General features: G+C 43.7%; 1 protein-coding gene across 1 annotated transcript; it reads right to left on the bottom strand.

Moving 5' to 3' along the window:
* Positions 1–1,255: 1,255 nt before the first annotated feature.
* alpha-Man-Ib (alpha-Mannosidase class I b) lies at positions 1,256–25,926 on the bottom strand. The gene is made up of 6 exons (XM_065222483.1): positions 25,528–25,926; positions 5,038–5,202; positions 4,357–4,776; positions 3,691–4,218; positions 3,439–3,626; positions 1,256–3,382 (listed from the first exon to the last, which is right to left on the bottom strand). Exons 1-6 carry the CDS (start codon positions 25,615–25,617, stop codon positions 2,734–2,736), a joined length of 2,040 nt encoding a protein of 679 aa, XP_065078555.1. The 5' UTR covers positions 25,618–25,926; the 3' UTR covers positions 1,256–2,733.
* Positions 25,927–26,622: the final 696 nt, after the last annotated feature.

Genomic DNA, 26,622 nt, shown 5'->3' with positions numbered 1-26,622 from the left:
CAGCGCTGATTTATATCTTTTCAGGTTCAAGCAGAATGATGTGCAACCAAATGGTATTCGTTTATGATGACTGGGTTTGGGAAAAAGGCTTATTTCATGAAAAAGTGATAAAATTATCATTTGTACAATTTCAAAAGTTTAATTACAGAAAATTTGGAAAAATATTTATTTCAGCAGGTTTGTAATGTAATATCCTATCGATTGGCGTATTTGGATTTTAATTTCATCTATAAATGACAAAGTTACAAGCCTTCAAAACCTAACACTCCTTCACCACACATATTTTTTGATTTGCACCCCAGTATAGTCGACAAAGACGTAGTTCTACGTCAAAAACGAACTCAATGATTTTGCTCTTGAGCGAGCAAGCGTTCCAGTTGACTATTTTGATGGCTTCACGGTCCATACTTTTGCATGAGGGACATAACTGCACGAGGATCACTAGTTCGTCGCTTGTGAGTGGAGAATTGTCCTCTGACTCACCGGACACAGCACGGGCGTACGATAATCCCGGGGTAGTAGAGCCATGGCTCAGCTAGGCCGCAGCGTCAGTGAGGCGATGCTGAACTCTGATGTTGGATTCGCAACGGGGGGCGCTGGTTTAGTGGAAGCGGTGCTAGGTTCGGGACCATACGACGAGCCTGAAGTATGTTGACAATAGGAGCACGATTATTGCGGTGGCGACCAGGTTGGTTCATCGTGGAAGCCTGTTGTCGGATCTGGATGAAGGCAGCTCGCTTGGAACAACTCCTATCGCTGCCCAGATGCCGTTGGTCCCGGCCCAAATGTGTTTGAATAGGTGCAATATCCTACGCAGGTGTGGAAGCTTCCTTTCTGCACATTCGATTGCCGTCAATGGATGGCAATCGATGTCCTTCGGTGATGGACACTAGATTGCGGAGCAGAGACCGACGTTGAATAAAGGAAAGAAGAAGAAGTATAGCAAATTAATATTATACCATCGACTGACATGAGTGGAGAACCGTTGTACTCCAATCCAGTACCACAATCGACGTACTACATTAAAGGTACTACAATCATGTATGTCGAAGGTATTATTGGTATACTAGCGACGGATAGTCAGAGATTTCAGAACTAAACATTCATCTATCTAGTAGGTCTATTCTTCCTGATAAAGTATGACGAATCCGCCTTAGTATTATATGGTCAGAATCTCATGATAGGAATCAGGGGCAACAAATCCCGTACATAGCAATGAAACACTTCGTGTAAAAATTACATACAATGTTTGTCTTTTATTTAATTTCGTTTAATATCAAATACCTTACCTTACACAATGTAATACACATTCTAACTGTATCGATCTTGTACGTTGTCCCTTGACGAGGGACATGCCAGTTTTGAAACTATATTCCCTCCTCATGCCTTACTTGCTAAACTTACACTGCTATCGAATCGCATATTATGTTTCCGAGACTAGACTGTGTTCTTCACCATTTTCAATCCTAACCCTAAATAGTCTGCCACGGTTTTTAAGCCTTCCAATCTTAGATTCATTGCTAATTTTCCCTTTTCTTCATCTAGAAGATGTGTTTTCTACAATGTTCCTTCCCTTCGGATTGCTTTTTTTCCTGGTAAGAAAAGAGAGAGAAATAAATATAATCTACCTAGTTTGAAGTCTTTACAAAATTGTGGATTGGGTTTACAACTACAGGTTAACTTAACCGAATGCTGAACTACTATTTAACAACAATCAATTCGCTAACTATCAACTGTGTTTTTTTTTAATATTGAGAGTGTACTTTGTGCTATGTTTTCTTCGCTGAGCAGTTCCATGCTAAATCTGCCTGAAAAAGCTTAAATCTGAGCCGAACCTTTCCGATTTGGTCCTTGAAACTTTGTCTAGGTTTTCACCATTTGAGGGGATATGAATCTTCTATTTAGAGATTTAGAGAGCATTTTGGTTTGAGCCTCATATTTTAAATGGGGGTATATGTTTTCATTGGCATTATGTTTGAAAAAACAAATGTACCTCAAAAATCAAGCGTGCAAATGCTGATTTCAGCTAAAATACTATTTTTTTTTTCGGAATTATGAAACAATTAGATATGAGGGGAAATGGATGTAATGTCGGCCTAAATGTCCCTTATTTGGGCCCATGCATAAATTCAGCAATCGACTTAATTTTCAATAGCCGCCAAAAATATCCATTAGTAACGTCCCAATGACGCGTTCATCTAGATAAAATTGATAAATAGCAGATTTTTAGCGATGGGCCCAATCTTAGATCCATAGGCCAACATTAGAGTAATTTCTCCCTTCCATTCACAAAATAAGTTTTAAACATTCATTTTAACGACTAATTCAATCATCTTAGATGCCTGCTATTGATTGGCAACGTTCTTAACATTATTGCACTGCACTTTAACATCAATTCTGTACAATTCGTCCATTTCGATGCTATCAATAGTTTACGAAACACGTTTTGTGCCAATACGCCCTTTTGAAACATGACGCTTGAACCAAAATGGTCTATAATATCGATGGAAGATTCATATTCCCCCCTGTGTCGAAAACAACAGACAAAGTTTCTTTTAACCCGAAAAGACTCAAATCGCCCCAATTGCCTATTTCGCGTGGAACTGCTCCGCTTTGGCGAACGCAAGGTTCCTAATCACGTAAAATCATCGCTCTGTGGAAAAAGGAAGTGGAATTCTGAATGGATCTGATAAAATCGTCTACACTGCTACGCGGCTTACGGTGAGCTAACCCTCACTCGTCCCGAATGGGCAACGGGTGCGCCTCCGAGTTGAACACGTATTTGTCCAAATCGATCTCGTTCCGGTCGTCGCTGAACAGCAAATAGAAGTATTTGAGCGTTTCGCCCAACCAGAAGCTCTCCATCATATCCCGCGGGCGGGTGTTCAGTGGATTTTTGACGTTCCCGATCGACGTGTACCCGTTCTTCACCTTGGTGTACTTGTTGAAGGCCTCGAAGATAGTCCAACCCATGTCCTGGTAGGTTTTGTTACCGGTGATGGCATAGAAGTAGTACAGACTTTCGATGAATTCCGGCCGCAGCAAATTGTGGGCATCGTTCGTTTTGACGTAGATGTCGGTTTCGGATTCGCCGTTCATGTTGAAGTAGGATATTTCCGGGGCCAGCTGGGTGGGCTGTTTCATGTAGGTTTGGAAGCACGTTTCCAGCAGATCGTTTGCTAGCTTGAGGTGCGTCTTTGGCATACCGTTTTTGTAGCCCAGGAGTAACGTTCCCGGCAGGTAGCACGTGAGATGATCCATTTTCGGCTTGAAGTCTTTGCCGTTGATTAGCTCACCGATGTAGAGATGCTTTTCGTTGGGAGTGACGCGGACCAGCTGGTGCAGCACCCCGCGGATGGCCGTTTTGTAATCGTCAATGATGCTGCAAATAGTTAGAATGAGGTTCAATTTGCAGCTAGAAGACGGTAAAACACTTACAAGTCATCATTTTTCTTCCCAGTCTGGATCCATTGTTTGATGAGATATTCATAGTAGGAATCCGCCCGAGCGCCAAGGGAAATTGTGGCAAAGTTCCGGAACTGGCCGGTGTTAGCGTTGATAAAAATGGGAACCAGCCCTTCGTTTTTCTCCAGTTCGTGGACTTTAACGTTCACTTTGGCAGCGGCCTACAAGTGGAATAAAATGGTTAAATAATGTCCTGATTTTTTTTGGAAACTTCGAAAAACCTACCGTCTCAAAAGCTGGATCATTCGTACTTCTAGACAAGTCCCTGAACTCCAACTGCAGCGTCGTCACTTCACTAGTGGAACTGTCCGGTGACCACTTGGGCGGATGGGCCTTCATCGTCTCAATGTTGACATCCGAGTACGGAATTCCCGACGGGGAGTCAAAGCAAGGCAACAACCGTTGTCCCAAATCCAAAGCCTTGTCCAAAAACATCTTGTCTCCACTCAAATGGTAGGTGCTCAACAATCCTCCCACAACCCGGATGGTCACCTCGAAGAGATTCACATCTCGATTCACATCGAATCGCAAATACTGCTCGATCCAGCTGCGAGCCTCGTCAAACTCCTCCTGCAGATCCATGATGTACAACGTGTCCAGTGAGTCAACGATGGTCAGCCCCAGTCCGAACCAGTCGGAATAGCTCATCGAAATTGGTTTGAGATTGTCATGGCCCCAGGCAAACTCCTTGTAGCCTCGCCAAGAGTGCAGGAATGCCTCTATCACAGCTCGTTGTCGGTCATTCGTTGGTCCCTTGAAAAATCCAAAACAAGTAAGTTACACCATCGGAAGAATTTCGAATCCATCCCGCTACCGATCCCCACGAAATCGACAAACAAAAGCAAGCCAAACGAAATCAAAGCCGCCGAGTGAAAAGCTCCTTCCACCTACCTTAAAGTCTTTGGCATTATCACTCCGCCGGTTCTCCTCCAGCACGTTCTCTTCATTGTCCACAATCTCCTTCTGAATAACCTGCAACGTTGCCGTTTCGTCATCCCCATTGTTGGCTTCCGGTTCGTCCAGCTTCTGTTCAACCAACGGTTGTTGGTTATCATTGTTGTTGTTGTTGTTGTTGTTGTTGTCGTCGTCATTGCTATTCATTGCCGGAGGCTCATCCATCATATTTTTACTTTCCTGAGCAGCGGCAGCAGCAGCCCGTCTTCTTCCAAGACCGCGAATATCGTTGTTGGACCCAACCAAGCTGACTTCCTTCACTTCGCTGCCATCCGTGGAGCGGAAGCTACGTTCCAGTAACCCCTTATCATGAAGTGCCGATTCCGCTGCAAGATGCAGTGGGCCTAGGTTTTCGTGCTGCATTCAAAGGGGGAAAAAAGTAGGACGTGGTGGAAAAAGAGAAACCAAATTGCGATTGTTGGGATTTATCGGGGTCAAGTGCTTGAGAAAAGCGCGCTCTTTGCGTAAAATGTGTGTGTGTGAATGAGGGGGGTGTAACGAAGTGTTCTTCTAGCAAGTACGAATCACATGAGTTGACTGAATTGTGCTCAACCATTTACCTTAACCACGAGCCCCAGAACAGTAAAGGTACAGTAAGTACATTAGACAAAAACTTACCCGATCTTTGAACGGTGCAATCTGAATGTGTTCCATCCGCTCGACGAATCGGGACTCCCGGCTTGCAGCGTCATCGTATGGGATTAGGAAGAACACAAAGATACCAACGGCTATCAGTGCTATCCAGATCAGGTTCTTCTGGAAACGGGACAGTTGATTCCAATGCTGGAAGGAAGGGAAGAAGATTGTAGGGCTATCAATATAGGTTGTGGTTAATATTGGTAATATTTGACAATATTTAAAAATAAACTTACTGCTAACTATGCTGAGTTTCAATTACATTAGTTGCAAGCCAAAACATATAAGATTAGGAATGGCAACCGTCAAGCAGGTGTAACCCGTAGGACGAGAATTGTTTTTCAAAATGCTCGTTCTCAGCAATGTTCCAATGTTTTCATAAACCAGGACTTTCATTGAAAGGGGGTATTAGTGGATCTCGACAGTGAGCATTCATAAGGGCGAATACGCGATGATCGATTCTCTTCATCGATTTTCTCTTTGCATTGCTACAGCTAAGCGAAACAATTTTCAAGAATTTGTTCAATGCAGAGTAGTAACAGGTTGTTAATAAATCTAGCGAGTTATTAACAAAAGAGAAAATCGACGAAGAGAATCGATCATCGCGTATAGGCCCTTATGCATGCTCACTGTCGATCTAACTTTTGACGACCCGCTAGACTTCTCCCCGCTTTTGAGAGATCAAGCTGAACATTGCATTAGGTCCTAAGTAACATTGATCGATTCTCTTCATCGACTTTCTCTTTCATTGATAACTTGAGCACATAACCGTTTCTTGTTGTGTTTGTCGTATTAGATGCTAGATGAAGGCTTCTTTTATCGATATGTGTACTGAGAATACCTGGCCGTATGGATACAAAGAGAAAGTCGACGAAGAGAATCTGTCAATGTTACTTAGTGTTACTTAATGCAATGTTCAGCTTGAGATGCAAATATGTCTGTTTTTTCGATTTTTTCCACAACTGTGACCAAATGCTATTAGTTGTTTAGTGGATTGGTTAGCTGGTGCATTGAATAGTATCAGCACAGACAAACAGACATAACACTCGCAAGTTGTTCATCGAACAAGCATTTAACGATAAATTTAAAAGTATCGTAGTTGGTAGTACCGCCACCTGTTGCGCACATAGTATATTCCCTTGTGTTTGACGTTTACACGCTACCGCCATCTGGTCAGCGTACTACCAACCTTACCTCTATGGTACTACCCATCACAGTGTATAAACAGATGGCGGTAATGTTTTAGTGACGATGTTTTACAGTGAGAAATATGCAATGTGTTATGTCTCATGAGCGAGGTCATCAAGGCGATGACCGTTGCCAAGTACAACTGTTATCTGGAGGTGATACTGGAATTCTTGCGGATGGTGTTGGAGTCGCTACCGGAAGATTTCGAGATCGGAGAACCCCCACTTAAGACGATCGAACTGTTCAAGGATCTGGTGCGGAAGGCTTTGGTATTTCAGAACAATTTGATCAAAGTTGAAAAGATGACCGTGAAGGGACTGCTACTGGTCATAATGCCGATTCGGAATGTGATTAGTGATTTGGTAATTGGGGGGAGCGATACCCTGAAGGAGGAAATGAAGGGACGATTGAAGACGCTGTTAGATCGTTTTGGAGAGGCTAGATTCGTGACGGAGCTGAAATCACAGCCGAATGAGGTTAAGTGGAATTGTAAGATGTTGATTGGTCAGTTGTTGGGCTTGAAGGTGAGCTCCTGAAAGTCGACATCGGAGCGTTGGTTAAAGGATAGGTTTAGCTCTCGGAAACAACCCTGGTAACCCAGCGCTGAAAATAAAATATGTATAGGCTTGGCGGAGAAGAAGTCCGAACGCAGCTTTTAAAACTCTATGAGGTACGAATTGATTATGAAATCCGAGACACAGAAGCTCGTAAGGGGATCGGTGTCCATACAAAGGCCACCATCTGGCCGTAGTAGTTTTATCAGTGTTCGTTTACCATGTTTGATTCCGTAACGCTTCACCACTTCGTTGATCAGCCAACCGACATTCAGTTCCATGATTCGTTCCTCATCGTAACTGACATCGATGATCACTTGGACCATGTTCGGAGGTAGAATCTTCACCGGCGTTTGCTTCTCTATCATCAACAGCGCCCCAGCTTTTACAGGTGTTCTCAGGTCGGCACTACTTTTCGCCAGAGACATCATACTTCTTTCCATTTGTCCACTTCTACCAGGGAAGCCTGATTCCGGTTGAAACTCCCACTAGAACACTGGCGACGCATCTGTGACTGAGTCGATGGCTTTCAGGAGTAACTCCTCCCGGAAGCGTTCATCAGAATCTGAAGAGCATCTGGACCAGTTTCCTCTGATAATGCACGCTCGCTTCGGGTACTTACCACCGTCACCTGTGGTTCATCCGAGTCCACATCATACTCCAATCCAGTAGAAGTTATTGTCCTGTCGGAAATTGGAAGTGCCTCCCCGGAGAACGTTCTCGCTCGAAGCTTCGATTCGGTGGGCGAGGCCGTTGCTTATTAGGTTCAGTGTAGTCCTTTTCCAAGAGAATTGGGGAGCAACTTACCGAGAGTCATTGCCATTATCAGACATTCAGTCTGATGACACTTGGCACTGCCGGCACACTGAGACAAAAGTTGGCGCAAAATAAGTATGTAGAGTGACCACCCCTTGTAATAATCATAACAATCGACTCGCAGAAGTGATGATTCATTATATATATAACATTAACATAACATAAAATCTTAAATACATATACAAAAGGGAATCGATTGAAGCGATTTGGACGGTGAGAGTGGGAATGCCAACTACCTGTTGATAACATTTCGTGGATAAAGGGTGGGCTCTTCTCCCCACTCATTGGGACATCTTCCTGTTTGGGAAGTTCTAGGGGAAGTTCTTAAGAACGCATACACCAGTGGTCTGCACACCGAGATAGTATAACCATAGAGGTAACTCTAAGACCACTGGGTCCCGAAGAAAATCATTATTATTTTTGGCTCACTCAGTACCAGAACAACGGTCCCAAGCAGTCCCAAGCTATTTCACTCACCCCTGCATGTTCTGCATGAATCCACACACCCCTGATGTTATCTGTCAAACTTTCATAGCGAATCAAAACAAACATAGTGTAGTAATAGAATTTCAACTAGAATAGGGTACGTTAATCGTTTGCTTGGGACCAATAGGCTACTAAAGTGGTGAGCCAATTTAAAATCGTTAGTTTCGTATTGATTGTTGGTATAACTCGACCAGGCTTTCAAATAGTACAGCCTCCTCGCGACAGTTGGTTTATACCTGAATTGACTGTTGCTTTGTGTGCTTTACTACCGCTTGTTACCGTATGTTCAGATCTGAACTCGAAGTGTAGTGGCAACAGCGCACACACGAACGAATGAAAGCTGTATTAGAACAGTCGCATCTATACCCAATTTGCTAAAATCATCGTGCTTGGAACGTAGAGAACCGAATGGGCTGTATTTATACATTTCTTTATGACCAAGTTCTCAATGTTTTTGTCGTCATAACAGCCTTCACAAACCGACGAAATCCCTCAGCTTACCCAAGTGGCTGTCACGAGACATTATATACAATTGATATACGGCAGTTGAGTATGGAAGAAATCCACAAGTATGATCCCGAACAAATATGTCGACCCCATGTCGGATCAATGTAAGGTCAATTTATGGTCGACGTCGGCCAAATGTCGGGTCAATTCTGTGTTTATGTCGGATCAATGTCGGGCCAACATCGGCTTGGGGTTTGGTAGAAGTCAGGTTGGTGTCGGGTAGGCTTATATTTTTCGCTGAAGACCGCGCGTTTTTAAAACATATCGGATGAAAATTATGAAATGGGCAGCACGAACGAGCTCCGGCGCCACACTGGTAGTGTAGTAGCAGTCTTACGACATGCAAACAAAATTTCAAAGACAACAGCAACGAATCGGTAGTTTGACGGACTGCTTGTTGTATGTACGAGGAACGTTACGAATGACCATCCGAGGCTGTCATAGCCGAACGAACAAAATACATGACTAAGAACTAGCTGTCGTGTACTGCACAAGACGCCAACGTTGCATGTCGTATAACAGCCTCACTGTGGGCTGTCGCTTATAGCTCAATCTCAAGGCTGTCGTAGAAAAAAGAATGCGACAGCCGTTGGAATACTGTCATGAGGCGGTACTTTTGGTATGCCTGCACTCGACATATCGAATACCTTCAACAGAACGTGGAAGCCCCTCGTCCTTAAGCTACTAATCGACTGGGGTCTTAACGGACCTATCGTTCACTTCATTCAGAACTTCTTATCCAACCGCTCATTCCGAGTCGCAGTCGGCAACACCAAATTCCTGCTTTTCGCCGAGGAAACGGGTGTCTCACAAGGATCGGTTATCGCCGTTACCCTGTTTCTCGTGGCGATGAACGGAGTCTTCCGTCAACTACCTAGAAACATATATGTGTTCGTCTACACCGACGACATCCTCATCGTCACCCACGGACCCACGCCACTACGTACAAGGATGAGAGTCCAAGCGGCAGTCTCCGCCGTCGCCAGATGGGCCCACTCAGTAGGCTTTGAATTATCACCCTCTAAAAGCATCAGGTGCCATGTCTGCTCTTCTCGACACAGAATTAGCGGACCACCGATCAAAATCGACGACCAGTCCATACCGCTGAAGTTCTGGGAGTTCTCGTTGACCGATTCCTCAACTTTGAACAGCATTTCAGTGCAGTCAAGAAAAATTGCCGCAGTCGAGTGAATCTCATCCGGACCATTTCCCGACAGAATAGATCGAACAACCGCAGCATCCGTTTTCATGTGGCGAGTGCAATTAGCGACAGTTGCCTTGTGTACGGGTTGCCACCTACGTCCGGATTGTCTCTGGCCTGCTGCCATTCACGCCCGCTGACACTGGCATCCTGCCTTTCCGCTTCCGTATAACCGCAGCTATCGCAACCAAAGCCGCTGCTTTCATCTGGAAGACATCCGGAAATCAAGGGATCTTCCTCCTCGACGAGGGGAACAAACACGGCTGCCAATGAAGATCTCCCCCCAGTGGCCAGGGTCCACTGGCACGGAGACAAATGCTGGCAAACACCATTACCGAAAATCGAAAGCCGGATTAAGGACAGATTCAAAGCCGGAGACAATTCCGTGGCCATGAAAAGGACTGTAGCTGAAATGCTAGGAGAAAAATACCCCACGCTCACTCACCGATACACGGACGGATCTCGCTCTCGGGCCGGGGTCGGTATCGGTCTAGCCGGAAACATCACACCAACCAGCTGCAGCTTACCGCCGCAATGTTGTGTCTTCTCTGTTGAAGCTGCTGCCATCTTCATCGCTACTACAACGCTCTCCGACCGACCGATCCTGGTCCTCACGGATTCGCACAGAGTCATACAAGCCCTGACATCTGAGGCCCCGACTCATCCCTGGGTACAGGCGACTATGAAGTCCGCGCCACCAAACAAGGTATTCTGCTGGGTTCCTGGGCACTGCGAAATACCAGGCAACTCTGAAGCTGACTTTCTGGCTGGGGCAGGACCATCTGCCCCTCGCTATACCAACGAAGTACCGTTACACGATGTCAAGCGCTGGATCGTGAGCAAAGTACGGGAAGCTTGTGACGCAGAGTGGGCCCAAAACCGCTCCCGTTTCATCAGACGGATCAAAGGGATGACGAGGAAATGGACGGAAATGGACGGAACAGTTGAACCAGCGGGATCAGAAGATTGAGGACCGGTCACACCAAGATCTCGCACAATTTCGGTGGAACACCGTTCCACAGGACTTGCGTCGGTTGTAGAACTCCAGTCCCAATCGAGCACGATCTATGCGTATGCCCTCAGTATCAGAACCTGCGGGAATTCCACGGGCTTCCCTATAGCATACGCGACATGCTGGGTGATGATCCCTCCACACTGGCAGCAGTAATGCGCTTTTTAAAGGAAGTAAACAGGCGTATTTCGGAAGACAAAAATGTTAGCGGTAAAACCGTTGGTTTTAGGCTAAGAGGAAGAGGCGACAATTGACTTCTTCCTCTTTTATTTCTATCTCTATCTCTATCTCTATCTTACGCACATGAAATCGGTCAATCAGGAGCTGGTTCACGTTTGACAGAAAAGTGGTTCATTTTCGCCCCAGTATTGTCACCTCTTCTCTTAGGTTTTAGGCATAGGTGTCAACATTTCAAAGGGACGTAATTGCTTTTGTAAACAATAGCTTTAGCCATCGATTTCGCGCGAATAAAAGCACACACACGAAAATTAATGACACCAACAGGTAGAGGAATGTTTCCTCTACCAGCTAGCATTGTTAACTTGGAGAGGTGAGCTTTAATATGCGAGAAATCAATGACTAAAGCCATTGTTTACAAAAGCAATTACGCCCCTTTGAAATGTTGACACTGATATGGTGTCTTCGGGAAAGTTTCTTCCTATTTTTGGGGCCAATCTTTTCATGTTAGTGAAATTAGGGTGGTCCATAAAAATGGTGAATTGAAAATGCGAACTTTTTTATTGGTTGAGATAGACCAATCAATTTGCAGCAATTTTGCTCAAGACACCAAATCTCCACCTCTTATGGTTAATGAGTTATGATTTTTTTAAACAAGCAGGTTAGGGTGGCCCCTGAAAAATTGGTTTTATAACCTACTTTCATCGCCTACCTGATACATGTTCCGTGTTCACAGCCGAAGCTGTCGCCATATTTTTAGCTACCTCTGGAGCTTCATCGTGTCCTACGGCAATCCTCACTGACTCAGCAAGTGTACTTTCGGCGCTCGAGTCTTACAAGAATCGCCACCCGTGGATCCAAGCAATACACAATGCGGCTAATAGCAACCTTCGATTTGCCTGGATACCCGGACACGTCGAAATAGCTGGAAACGAAACCGCTGACCATCTGGCGTCTGTCGGTCGGGAGTCAAATTTGTATACCAATGAAACGCCAGCTGACGACGTCAAAACATGGGTTAAAGCGATCATCCAAGATGCTTGGGCCCAAAGCTGGCAACAAGAAAGATGGCTATTTTTGCGAAAGGTGAAAGGTGACATCGAGAAATGGACTGATCAGCCCCGCTGGAAAGATCAACGAACCCGCGTCTAAGAACGGGTCACACTCGAGTCACCCACGATTATTCCATAGTACCAGACAGGCACAAACGGTGCGATATATGCCAGACAGAACAATCAGTAGAACACATACTTGTGAATTGTCCCAAGTATGAGGATCATCGACGTCTGTATGGTATCCACGCTGGAGTGCAAGACGTTCTAAGTAACGATTCTTCACACGAATCTGCCTTACTGTGCTTCCTGAAGGACACCGAACTATACACACAAATTTGAAAAACTGATCTTCTTATTTTTTTTGTTTATTTATTTATTTATTTGATAAGGCTCAACCGAATTAACTTTACAGAGCCGAGGATTCTTGGTCACTATACAATACATCTTAAAACTATAGTCAAAAGGTACAACACAATAAAGACTTTATCTTCCGCTATCCAAAAAGCCTCCTCCATCAGAACGGGATCTGCTTCCAGTAGTTTCATTGTATGGCAAATTGTTGTACGCCAACGAGGGTCAGAGCGCGTCCATTGTAGCAATGGACGCAAAACGTGGTCAGCACTCACATACTCATCACGAAACGGTTGCTTTCCAAAGTCGACGACGCATCGACCGAAAGAACTGCTGATGAAGAACAATGAGGAGGACCACACAATGGTTGCTGCCGAGAAAACAGACGATCGCGTAGCACACATCGAGAGTGGCCTGCTTTTGTCGACAGCCGAGTGAACACTGAAAAACTGATCTTCTGTCCACGCTATGAGATTTGCCATTTCACAACTGATCATCCTGCAAACACCTAACGGACTATTCTCCTAACATCAATATTGTTATCATCTCAGAAACCCACATTTGCCAACGTTTAACGGATTACGATTTTGTTTTACATCTTTATAATATGTATAATATGACATGAACCACTGTAACTATTTATAGCCAAGGGGAGCCTCACTGGATCTTTCAAACGCCCTCTCCATGTTACCATTAAACGGGATATGCCTGCGGCTAAAAATCTCAATAATAAAGAAAAAAAAAAGGGTTTTCTATGAATATCTTTTCATACGTTCATTTCTCGTAAAAACAATGTTCTGGACACATTTAGAATTTTTAATGTCAAATATTTTTGCTGAAGCAACTAAATTGCTATCTTTTTTATTCGAAAGGTAAAGGCAATTTTCTTCAAAAAAAAAATTGCACTTTTCAATTGTCAATATCTCTAAAAGGAGCAAATCGATTTTCAAACTTTTAATTACATTCCAAAAATCGTTGTTTTTTACATTTATGGTGGGAAAACTGCGAGAGCGATTTTTGTTTAAAGCTTTTCATTTCATTTTTAAAAATTCATATTGACATGACATAACTCTTCAAATGAAGAAGATGGTATCTTGACTGCTTGGGCAAAAATGTGCGCCATCAAAAGTCTAAAAGTGTCTAGAACAAAGTTTTTTTTTTGCGAGAAATCAATGTTTTCATACATTGTGACAAAGGTGAGATTTTTAGGTGAGGTTTTAACAGATTATTCCAAAGCATATACAGTAAAGGGTGTCCACGATGAAATTGCCACACTATGAAATTGCTCTAACTTTTTAACCGTTGGGTAGAATTTAATGAAAATTTGGGTGGATTTAGTTCATAGTGCATTATTTACATCCTGCAAGTTTTAAAGTCCTGTGATCAAAACTCGCGGAAATGGAGTCGAAAGAACAGCTCGTGCGTGATAAAATCTTGCGCATTCATCACGAGAACAAGGATCTCTCGCATCGTTCCATCGCTAAAACGTTGGGAATCGCGAATTCCACGGTGTCGCGAGTGATTAAGCGGTTCGAGGAACGGTTGACCACCGATCGGAAGCCCAGAAGTGAAGGAAAAAGTATTCCGTACAACACCAAAAATCACAACCGCGTAGTTGGGGCCTTCAACCGAAATCCGAACGCCTCCGTTAGGGATGTGGCTAAGAAGCTGCACCTAAGCCGAAGTTTTGTCCAGAAGGCCAAAACTAAGGCTGGGCTTCGAACGTTCAAGGTACAAAAGGCCCCTAATCGCGACGAGAAGCAGAACAAGTCCGCCAAAACCCGTGCCAGGAAGTTGTACCTCAACATGCTGACGAAAGTTGAATGCTGCATCATGGACGACGAAACATATGTGAAGGCCGACTTCAAACAGATCCCCGGCAACCTGTTTTTCACGGCCAAGGATAAGTTCAGCGTTCCGGAGCATGTCTGCACTCAGAAGATGTCCAAATTTGCGAAGAAATTCCTGGTTTGGCAAGCCATCTGCACGTGCGGGAAGCGAAGTGCACCTTTCGTGACCCAGGACACGATGAACGGACAGATGTACATAAAAGAGTGCCTCCAGAAGCGGCTGCTTCCTCTCCTGAAGGCCCACAACGTCCCAACAATCTTCTGGCCGGATTTGGCCTCATGCCACTACTCCAAGGACATGCTGAAGTGGTATGCGGACAATAAGGTCAATTTCGTGCCGAAAATGTTCAACCCTCCCAACACTCCGGAGCTCCGCCCCATCGAGAAGTACTGGGCGATTATGAAGCAGCACCTTCTTAAACGACCTAAGGTAGTGAAGACAGTCGAGGAACTGAAGAAAGTATGGGTTTACATGCAAAAAACGGTTGATTCACAGGTTGTGCAGAATCTTATGGCCGGGGTTAAGGCCAAGGTGCGGGCATTTGCGTATGGACTGTAAATAAAATACGAGTAAAATGGTAAAATGAAGTTTAATAGTTATTTCTCAATCCCTGAAAATTTGATGGCAATCGGATGAAAACTCGAATTTTGCGAATCAATTTTGTGTGTGGCAATTTCATCGTGGACACCCTTTATATTTGAATCTTAGCGTCCATATAAAGCAGTGATAATACACTGGAGTCGCTTTTTACGCGGTTTTTTTTTACACGGTTTTTTTTACGCGGTTTTTTTTTTACGCGGATTTCGGAATTTACGCGGTTTTTTTTACGCGGTTTCCGGAATTTACGCGGTTTTTTTTACGCGGATTTTGGTTTTTTTTTACGCGGATTTCAGAATTTACGCGGTATATCGCTTTTTACGCGGTTTTTTCTTACACGGTCTTTTTTACTCGGTTTTTTTTTTACGCGGATTTCGGAATTTACGCGGTTTTTTTTACGCGGATTCCGGAATTTACGCGGTTTTTTTACGCGGTTTTTTTTTTACGCGGGACGTATCATCCGCGTAAAAAGCGACTCCAGTGTAGCAACCTATGGTATCTTTGAAACCGTCAAGCTAAATTGTTTCATTACACGTGCGCTACGCAACGGCAAAGCCTTCTTTGATTAGCAATAAGGACGATGGAGGTGTTCTTAAAGATTTTCTATCGATCGGAGATGGACAAGCCAACGTGGCGAGTGGCAAAATCGAATGAAAGTGTTCATCAGCGATAAATCACAATACGGAGTTGTTGTATTTGTAACACCTTAATGATACACCCTTGAACACCTTGATCAAATGTACCACCTTTCATTTATTACTGTATTACCAACCTTTTACCTCTATGGTATTACCTTGACACCCAATAAACCAGTACTTTTATACAAGAAGACACGACCTGACATGTGCTGTCAGAAGTTGGAAAAAATTGACTGTTTTTCGTGGAAAATCTAGTCATTTTACGTGTTGAGGAAGTAATAGTCGGTTCCGCGTTCGGTACATGCAGAAAATCGGCCGTCAGGACGGTATCCGCATACGAAAAATCGGTTTACATTCCGTTGCAAAATGAGTGGCATACCCGTTCCAGCACCCCTGAAGCTGGGAATGAATGATGAAGAGGCGTTTAAAGTGTTTAAACTACAGTGGAGCTACTATTCTCTGGCCGCGGGCGTTACAGCAAAGCCGGCAAATTAACAAGTGGCAACGTTGATGGCGATTATTGGCGCAGAGGGAGTAGTTTTGCTGGAGGAGATGAACCTTACCGAAACCGAACGAGGTGCTACGGCCACAATATTGCAGAAAATCGAAGAGCATCTGGTTCCAGTGCAAGATAAAAGAGTGGATCGTGCAGACTTCAACACTCTGTGCCAACGAGAGGGAGAAAAATTCGATGAATTTGTGAAACGTCTAAGGAAGAAAGCTAAAGGATGTGGATTTGCGGCCAATCAACTGGATGAACCTCATCAAAGAGAGATTAATTGCGGGAATGCTGGACAATCAAGTTAGGAGAGAGTTGCTGAAATCGGGTGACATCCCAGTTAGTGACATGGTGAAAAAGGTCAAGGAACACCAACAAATCGAAGACGGAAGTACGAAACAATGTCCCACAGAGAAGGACCGTCGATGAGTACGGCAGACGCCTTGAAAGTAGGAGCTACGAAGAAGACGAATAAGGCGTGTATCTATTGCGGAGGAAGACATCAAAGGGACAAAACCAAATGTCCGGCATGGGGCAAAGAGTGCTTGAAATGCGGCAAATTAAATCCCTTTCGACGGGTGTGCCGTATGAAATCCGACAGCAAGTTCCGGCGTAGGAATGTTAGACAGCTCAACGACAGCTCATCACACGCGGAAGATTCCGACACAGAAGAAGAGTGTGAATTCGTCGACATTGCAAAAGTGGACAGTCATGGAATTGATAGCAACGGAAAGATAATGGTGCAGCTGAAGGTGTTGAATGGGACCCAACGCAAGAACCGCGATATCCAGGTTGACACAGGTTCCCGTGTGAACGTGCTTTGCTACAAGGATTTGAAACGTTTGGTCAGTGAACACAGGCTGCAAGCTACAAATGTAAGCCTAAGATGTTACTCTGAAAAGATTATCATTCCTAAAGGCGCGGTGAATCTGGATGTAGAGCTGAAACAAGGTACCACACAGTTAGCATTCGTAGTGGTAAATAGAACCCGGCCACCACCTTTGTCAGCTCAGTCCCAGACCTTGGAATCATCAAAATTCAAGATATTTACAGCATTGAATCGCTACACGAAGATTGCCACCAGATAATTCGTAAGTACAAAGACGTATTTGAGGGTGAAGGAAGATTTGAAGGATCCTTTCGAATTGAAATTGATAAATCCATTGCAGCTGTACAGCAAAAAACCACGCCGTATCCCGCTGGCCTACCTTCCGGAACTGAAGAAAAAGATTAATGAATTAGAAAAGAAGCAAATCGTTTAGCCGGTCGGTCATATTGAATGGTTATCGAACCTGGTACAGGTGCAGAGAGATGAGAAGCTGCGCATTTGCTTGGACCCGTCGGAACTCAATCAAGCGATAAGGAGAGCGAATCATCAAATCCCAACTATTGAAGAGATGCTGCCTGACTTCACCAAAGCAAAGGTGTTCACGGTACTGGATGCCAAGAACGGTTTTTGGCATTTGCAACTGGACGAGGAAAGCTCGGATCTGACAGCATTTTGGACACCTATGGGAGTTTACAGATGGAAACGTATGTCGTTCGGGGTTTCGTGTGCCCCAGAGATTTATCAGAAAGCGCAACAGCAAATGGTGTCTGGGATTCGAGGAAAGAGGTGCTTGGCGGACGACATTATAGTCTTTGGATGTGGAGACACCGTAGAAAAGGCCATGGTGGATCATAATCAGAACCTGAAAGACGTCCTGCAGAGGTGCCACGAGCGAGGATTGAAGCTGAATCGCGCGAAAGCAAAAATTGTGCTATCATCGGTCCCTTTCTTCGGACATGTACTGACCGACAAGGGAATGATGCCAGATCCAAACAAAGTTTCCGCCGTTTTGAATATTCCAACGCCGAAATGCAAGAAGGAACTGTTGACGTTCTTAGGGTTGACAACGTATCTTGGGAAATTTTTGCCCAGATTAGCAGAAGTCAGCGCTCCTCTCCGCAAATTGCCCCGCGACGACGAGGAGTATGGATGGACCGATGCGGCTGCTGAAGCTTTTCAGCAAATCATGCGCTTGGTGACACAAACTCCTGTTCTGCGTTACTACGATCCCGACGAACAACTGACAATACAATGTGACGCGAGCAAAGCTGGTGTAGGATGTGTTCTGTTGCAAGGGGGGCGTCCAATTGCATACGGGTCGAGAACGTTGACAAAAACAGAACGCAACTATGCACCCATCGAGAGAGAGTGTTTGGCTATAGTGTTCGCATGTAAGCGTTTTGATCAGTACGTCGCAGGACGGTCCCGCGTAGTTGTAGAATCGGACTATAAACCACTCGACGAAATCTTCAAGAAGCCGATTACGAAAGTACCTCTTCGATTGCAGAGGATGATGATGACGTTGCAGCGATACGATGTTGTTCTTCTTTTTTTTTTTTTTTTAACGTCGGTCTCTGTTCCGCAATCTAGTGCCAATCACCGACGGACATCGATTGCCATCCATTGACGGCAACCGAATGTGCAGGAAGGCAGCTTCCACACCTGCGTAGGATATCGCACCCATTCACAACACACATGGGCCGGGACCAACGGCTTTACTTCCCTTCCGAAGGAAGACGTGACCAGAGATTTTTGTGCCTCAGAAAAATCCCACCGACCTCGGCTGGGATTGAACCCAGACCCACTGGGGTGTTAGAAAGCAGTCACGCTTACCACTACACCACCGGCGCCGGCAATACGATGTTGTTGTTCAGTATAAAAAAAGGCTGTGAAATGTATATTGCAGACCTTCTATCAAGAACAGCAATCGAGCAAATTGGTAACAAAGGAGACGCCGAATCGTTTCGAAGTAGCCGAGTCGATGCGACATTCAAGGATATTTCGAATGTCAACGTGGTGGAGTTGATCAGGCTCTCAGATGAACGATTCAAGGAAATTGCTGAAGAAACGAAGAAGGATCAAACACTCTCCAAGCTGCACAGAATATTGATTGATGGTTGGCCGGAAAAGAAGGAAGACATCGAAGACGAGCTACTAAGCTATCGAGCGTTGCAAAACGAGCTGACGACGTGCCAGGGAGTCATTTTTAAGGAAGACCGAGTTTTGGTGCCAAAGCGATTTCGAAAAAAGTTCATGGACAGCCTGCATACGGCACATCTAGGAATCGACTACAGTTTGCGTGTCGCTAGAGAATCGCTCTTCTGTCCTGGGATGACGGACCACAGTTCGAATTACATACGAAATTGTGAAGCGTGTATGGAGTTCAGTGCCAGCCAATCCAGACAGCCCATGAGAACTCACCAAATCCCAGAATATCCCTTCCAACGTGTAAATATTGATCCCGTAGTGGTCCATAAGAATGGAAAACGACATGCTATTTTGGTAGTAGCTGACAGCTATTCCGACTTCGTGGAGGTAGACTTCATCGCCGATACCAGGACGAAGAATGTAATTAACGTGTGTAAGCGGAATTTCGCAAGGCATGGATCACCAGAAATCGTGGTTACGGATAATGGTCCACTATTCGACAATGAGGAGTGGGCCAAGTTTGCAAAAGAGTGGCACTTCAAACATGTAACATCTTCTCCGTACCTCGCACAAGGCAACGGCAAAGCAGAATCAGCCATTAAAGCAATGAAACAGCTCTATAAAAAGTGCCAGAATCAGTCGTGCGAAGTAGAAACTGAAGATGGTGGTGTTTATCGTAGAAGTGCAGTTCATGTGAAGCCACATGCAGGATACCGAAACACAGGCAGGACACCGAACAGCAATGCAGAACCGGTTACGAAGACGACAACACCCAGGAAGGAGACTGAGGATCAGCATTATCCAGGATCAAAGCAAACAGTTTTTGAACGGTATAACTACAAGGATAGTTCGAAGAAGATGGAAGGTGCATTGACTTCGGATGCAGTACAGGACCAGACCGAGATTGAAAACAGAACAACTGAGCAGCCATCCGTTCAAGCAGACATGGATCGAGATGAAGTGAGCAGACCAAAACGTGAAATAAGAAAACCAGCTAGATTGGCACAATTTGTTCCATGATTGTTCTTTTGATTTGATTACATGTTTTTACGGTAATGGGGGGATGTTGTATTTGTAACACCTTAACGATACACCCTTGAACACCTTGATCAAATGTACCACCTTTCATTTATTACTGAATTACCTTGACACCCAATAAACCAGTACTTTTATACAAGAAGACACGCCCTGACATGTGCTGTAAACAGGAGTGAGTTAAAACGGAAACTTGGCCTCAGGATAAAAGTGAACCATTACCAAGCGGAGGTAAAAGAAATGACGGGAACACTGCACGCAAATTTTTCAGAGAGTGCCGTACAGTATGTGAAATAACTGGACTGAACAAGGAGTTGCTTGAAAGAATCTACACTATTCTTGTCGTAATCAACAGTAAGCGCGAAATAAACGGTGAACATTTCGTGTCTATACCAGTTTTCAGTAGCGAAACTTCCAGATTTTCACTTAACAAGTCAATGAACACATCTGCAGTCATTATTCCCTTTATATGAGCCAAGCTTCCAACACCAGACCACGCAAATGCTCCCCATACCATGATATTTCCGCCTCCGTGTTTAACCGTCTTTTGAATGTATGGTTCCTTAAGAGCGAACCTCGCCAAACCCTTGATCGCCTTTTCTGTCCAAATAACTCAACATTTGCTCTCATCCATCCACAGAACTCGTTTCCAGAAGTCCACAGTCATTCCGGCGTACTTTTTAGCAAATTCCAGTCGCTTCCGTTGGTTCCGCTTGTTGATAAAAGGACGCTTCGATGCCAAACAGCTTTTCAAACCGCTCTCATCAAGTCGCCGGCGAACAGTACGTCGACTTACATTGAGATCCATCGATTCCACAATATGCCTCGACGAATACTTCGGATTCTGCTTAGCCATTCGAACAATTCTGATGTCGTCACGATTACTTGTCGCACGATGACGTCCTTGTCCGGATAAATTCCTCACAATTCCTCGTGTTTCGTACGTTTTCCATATGTGCTGAACAGCTCCAACTGAGATCGAGTACTTTTCGGCAATTTTCGTTTCCTTTTTCACGATCGCGAATCACCAAATTTCTAACATCGAGCGAAATCTGCTTTCCCGACATTTTTCACTTTTCAAATGACGCAAACAAAACACAATGGTGCGATGCGCACGCTTCCCGGAACAAGAACTGTCAAATATTACGCCGTGATGCCAAATCTTCAGATTTTGTTTTTATTCGATGGCTAAAAAATAAAAGCTTAGGAGTGTATGATTTATTTTGTCCAAGCACAAAAGTGAGCATATATTTATTTAAATTTGTAACAAAAACAGCAGAATATAGGGGAATTTACGTATTCTCGGCAACCTAAGCAGCGACTCTCTTTCTATAGCCTTTTTCTCTATGGAACGCACACATATGCAGTATTGGTTTGTTTACAATCTTTTGCTGCCAGCTGCTCTAACAATTTCAGTCGAAAGAATTGTCAAAAACTGTTTTAAAACGCTTTTACAAAGCTCCAATCTTCTCTAGTGAGAGCGAGAATTGTCGGCAACCAGTTTTTCTTCGGCAACCGTTCCATTTGAACTGTATGTAAATCTGCTGTTCTATTATCGGCAACTCGAAATCAGCTACAATTTGTAGTGCGTGTGTTTCATTTCAAGGAAACCTTACTAGATTGCTTTTTCTCAGTGGTAAAAATATAGTCAAATTGAAGATGAAAGCATAAAGAATCGTTTGCATGCATTCAGCGAAGCGCTTTCGTAAGAAAATCCAGTGAAAATAGTGTTTCAATTTGGGTTGCCGAAAATAGTCTGTCATGCCGAAGCCGTCATTTCCCCTAATAACAATTTTCATTCAGCTAATTGAATGCACCATGAGATATACTTGAACTTTTCTGAATATACTGCTGAAATTGCGTGCAAAATAGCAAAAATATGATGTAATGTACTTTTTTGGGTTGAGCGTATGATTTATTTTGTCCAGTACTGTACATCTGATCCGGTTATATCGCTGATGAACAGAAACAGGAATAACCAAACTGACGAATCTCTACCCGAAGATGCTCTTAAACTTTTAAATGTCAACTATTGATACTTGTCAAACTTACTGGGCATTTAAACAATAAAAATCATTGAATTTATCCTTGTACTTTGTTTTTAATATTTATAAATCACTAACTCCAGGCAAAATAGACCATTGTAATATTTAATAAGGTTTGTAATACAGTCTCAGTAGGCCATGTTTGATGTTTTAGAATATAAGGCTATACTCGAAAAAAATGCACCATTTTTATCCGTTGGTAAAAATTGATGAAAATCTGGGTATAACTAGTTTGGAGTGAATTGGATTCTTTAATTTTGAAAAATGTATCGTTTTTTATACATCATCTGAAAGAGCTTCGTCTTCGGAGCACAGCAATATTTTTTTCGAACCCACACACTTTCATCTCGATTTTTAAATCAAGATTTAAAGCAAAATAATAACTTCACTGTTTGACACTAAACTAACAAACTGACAGCTCGCTCCCATACAAAGTGACACCGAGGGGCGCTAATAAGGTGATTTTTGCAAATGTAATCGTACTTATTTAAAATAGTGCCAGTGTACCAAAATCGATGAAATTTTGGGTTTGGGTTCCATTTTTAATGCAGATTGCGAATATGCATTTACCTAAATACCCTTAAAGAACCCAATTGTTTACATGTGCAAAATTTCAGAACAATCGGTTCAGTGGTTATTGAGATGTCATCGAAACAAGAAGAAAATCGCCGGAGAATTTTGCGCGCCGTCATGGAAAATCCGACTGCGACCATGAGATGGATCGGAAGACAACTGGGAATCACCCATACAACTGTGTCACGGGTGGTAAAATCGTTTAAGGAGTCCCAGACAACCGAGCGGTGGTCTGGAAGTGATGAAAATCGAAGACAGCTGACCCTGTGAAGGCCCGGAAGGTGTTGGATTATTTCAAGCGTAATCCGAACCTTTCGATTCGCGACGCGGATCTGAAGGCAAAGTGTTCCGCCTGGTTCGTTCAGCAAACCATGAAACGAGCTGGGCTTCGTGTATTCAAGGTCCGGAAGGCACCGAACCGGCGTGATCAACAAAACACGGCGGCCAAATCCCGCGCAAGGAAGCTCTATCGAGAGTGGTTAACGAAACCGATGTGTGTGGTTATGGATGACGAAACCTACATCAAGGCAGACGCAAAGCAGATACCGGGGCTGGAGTTCTACGTTGCCAAATCAAGGTTTGATGTTCCGGAAGACATAAGGAAGAAGAGAGTGGACAAATTCGCCAAAAAATAATGCGGTAAACTGAGTAAACCGTACATCACAATGGGTACCATCAACAGCGAAATTTACCGCACCGAGTGCCTCCAGAAGCGTCTGTTGCCCTTCCTGCGGTCCCACGAAGGTGAGACATTATTTTGGCCGGACATGGCATCATGCCATTACGCGCGATCAACGTTGGATTGCTACAGAGACAATAACGTTGTTTTTGTACCAAAAACCGCCAACCCCCCAAATGCACCAGAGATTTGTCCGGTGGAAAGATTTTGGGCCATAATGAAGGCCAAAGTTCGAAAATCGTCCAAGGTGTTTAGGAGCGAGCTGGAGTTGAAGAAAGAATGGATGAAAGTGACCAAAAAGGTCGGCTCCACCATTGCACAAAATGTAATTAGGGGTCTTAAGGGAAAGGTGCGGGCTTTCAGCGATGGAAAAGAAATTGAATAAAGTAATTATGTCGAAACATAATCCATATCAGGCATAACATTTGATAACGGCACAAAAGCATTTGTAAACAAACTTTCTAAGGCCCTTTACACGCGAACCAAAGTACGCCCACGCAAACCAATACCACTTTCGGAAAGTTGATAGTTGCACCTATCCGATGATGTTGTAGGTTTGCGTGGGCGTACTTTGGTTCGCGTGTAAAGGGCCTTAGAAAGTTTGTTTACAAATGCTTTTGTGCCGTTATCAAATGTTATGCCTGATATGTATTAGTTCATTCCCTGAAAGTTTCAAGAAAATCCGACTTAAAATAAATTTTTGGCGAACACTTTTGTCTGGTGAATTTTTTTCGAGTACGGGTCTTACCCACCATAAATGTATAAAACAACGATGTTTCGAATGGAATCAAAATTTTGAAAACGTGTTTGCTCCTTTTAGAGATATTGACTATTGAAAAGTGCAATCGCCTTTAACTTTCTAATAAAAAAAGATAGCAACTTCGTTGCTTCAGTAAAATTATTTATCATTGAAAGTTCTAAAAGTGTCTAGACCATCAATCTTACGAGAAATGAACGTATGAAGATATTTATAGAAAACCAATTTTTCAGGGGCCACCCTAACCTGCTTGTTTGAAAAATTCATAACTCATGAACCATAAGAGATGGAAATTTGGTGTCTTGAGCAAAGTTGCTGCAAATCGGTTGTTCTGCATTCTAGAACATTGAACTATTTCACCATTTTTTTATGGACCACCCTTATTTCACTAACATGAAAAGATTGGCCCAAAAATATGAAGAAACTTTCCCCAATACACCATATGCCTAAAACCAACGGTTTTAGCGTAAACATTTTTGTCTTCCAAAATACGCCTTTGGGACCATTGTGCATTGATACTACTCCTAGGATCAATACAATTTTCGTCAATTTTCCTCAATTTCCGGCAGATTTTTGAGATTTTTCACGGGAAACCATGAGGCAAATTTACTCATCGCTGAGTTCCTGCACTTTTGGCGATTATGAATGAACTAAACTCAAATTTGGGTCGTTCTCGTTCGCCTTGTACCTATTCCAGCTCTGCTCGATTTTCTATTCATATGGGACACTTATGTTTTCAAGGGCAGTATATTGAGCGCAGCAGAATAGTTGAAGGCGCTATCCAACGGAAACGGATTGTGTGGTTTTGAAATTCTTTCTTCTCACCCTATTCACTTATTAAAGGAGTAAACAATTTAACTCACTTGCTTATGCCAAAGAAAGACTTCGTAGATCATTATTGCTAGCTACTTCTTGAAGTTCTGATCACGTACTGATAAGAAAAAAGTTTTGCTTAGTTCACGTCTTGCTAAACACGATTGCATAAACAAGTTTTATTATCAAGCGCAACAAATGAGTCCGAGTCTCTAAAACAGCACTGATCCACAAAACTGCGTGAATGATTATAAAACCCTATTCAGAGCATCATGACAGGCGTAACATTTGAAAACGACGCAAAAAGCTTTTTTAAACAAAACTTGTAACAGGAGAATTTCCCCTACACGATGATGTTGTTACGTTGCGTGGGTGTACTTCGGTTCGCGTGTAAAGGGTCTTCTGGCTTTTGTTTACAAAAGCTTTTGGGCCGTTTTTAAATGTTACGCGAGATGTATTCAAAACAAGTTTATGTCTTATCGCGTTATAAAATGGGATCCCCGCCCAGTTTGACCACGACGCTACCAGGAAATTCCCATCAAGTTTGAGATGTTCTATTCAAACTTCACTTTGAGCCCTCCGTAGTAAACTACGACTGCGACTAATCCCATAAACCGAGTAAGTTGTAGTATTTGATAGACGCAACAGCACTATTACTTACCCTCTTCAGACTTTTTCTCGATCCGGTGCCACCAACGGAATCCCCCAGCGGCAGCGATAGGGAGATGTGCTCTTTCCGCAAATCCATCATTCTGGGCACCTTCTTCTACTCACACCTACTAGTCTGCTTGATGTTACAACGTTGTTCAAGCGTATGGTATGCTCCGCATTAATATTTGATTATAATTCCTCACGGACGGCTCAGTATACAGCTTCACTTTCCTTGGCAGCTGTTCTTTTATTTCACACTATAAACCCAATTCCATTCTCCCATAACCGCAACCGGAGCTACTTTTGGTCGTGCTGAATTTCTTAGCAGCAGGAAAAGTGCCCAGGTAGAACTCCTCCCCTGCCGCCAAATCGATTGCCTTCTTGCCTTTTTCCGACACAGCTGAATAAACAGTGCGAGGGCTTCACTGATGCCACATCAAAATTCTTTTTCGTTTCGGTGATAATTTACATCTCGTCGTCGCCACTAGGGTTGCACCTTTCAATTACACGTAGCCAAAATTCTATTTCGTGGCTATGCTATTTTTATTGCTCGATTAGATCTTCCTAGACCTCCCCGTCCGCCCTGCCGTCTACAACACACAGTCCGCTTCACGGAAATCGGTTTTGCACGTCGTCCCTTCCAAACAGCTGCCGTATTTCGTTGGCACAGGTAATAACGAGTAATCTTCCACTGATTTTCACAAATGCAAACCACCGCAACAAATGAGAAAAACGCTTTTTCTGCAAATAAAAATCTAAGCCACTTGCAGAACAGAAGTAGTCTTTTTTCGAACGATTTATGTTGCTGATGACAGTTTGCCAACAAAACGCGAAGACCGAAGAGCGATAACATAAAGTCGCTGTCAAACGTCGGGCGATGAAATCGTGTGCGAAAGTAGGGTGGTTCTTTCGTTGAAAACGACTGCGGGAAATGTTTCACTGCACGGTAACAGCAAAATACCCAATAGTTACTATAAATGACTCGATATTGACCTAAGAGGAAGAAGAGACAATACGGGCGGGGGTGAAAACGAACCACTTTTCTGTCAAACGCGAACCAGCTCGTGATTGGTAGATTTGAAGTGCGTAAAACGCTGTCCAGACT

This window comes from Ochlerotatus camptorhynchus, unplaced genomic scaffold, assembly GCF_037179485.1.
Source record: "Ochlerotatus camptorhynchus isolate MF236.1 unplaced genomic scaffold, CSIRO-AGI_Acam_v1.1 ptg000170l, whole genome shotgun sequence".
In the NCBI taxonomy this organism is placed as follows: domain Eukaryota; kingdom Metazoa; phylum Arthropoda; class Insecta; order Diptera; family Culicidae; genus Ochlerotatus; species Ochlerotatus camptorhynchus.
Note: the sequence above shows the minus strand (reverse complement) of the source record. Positions and strands in the feature narration are given on the sequence as shown.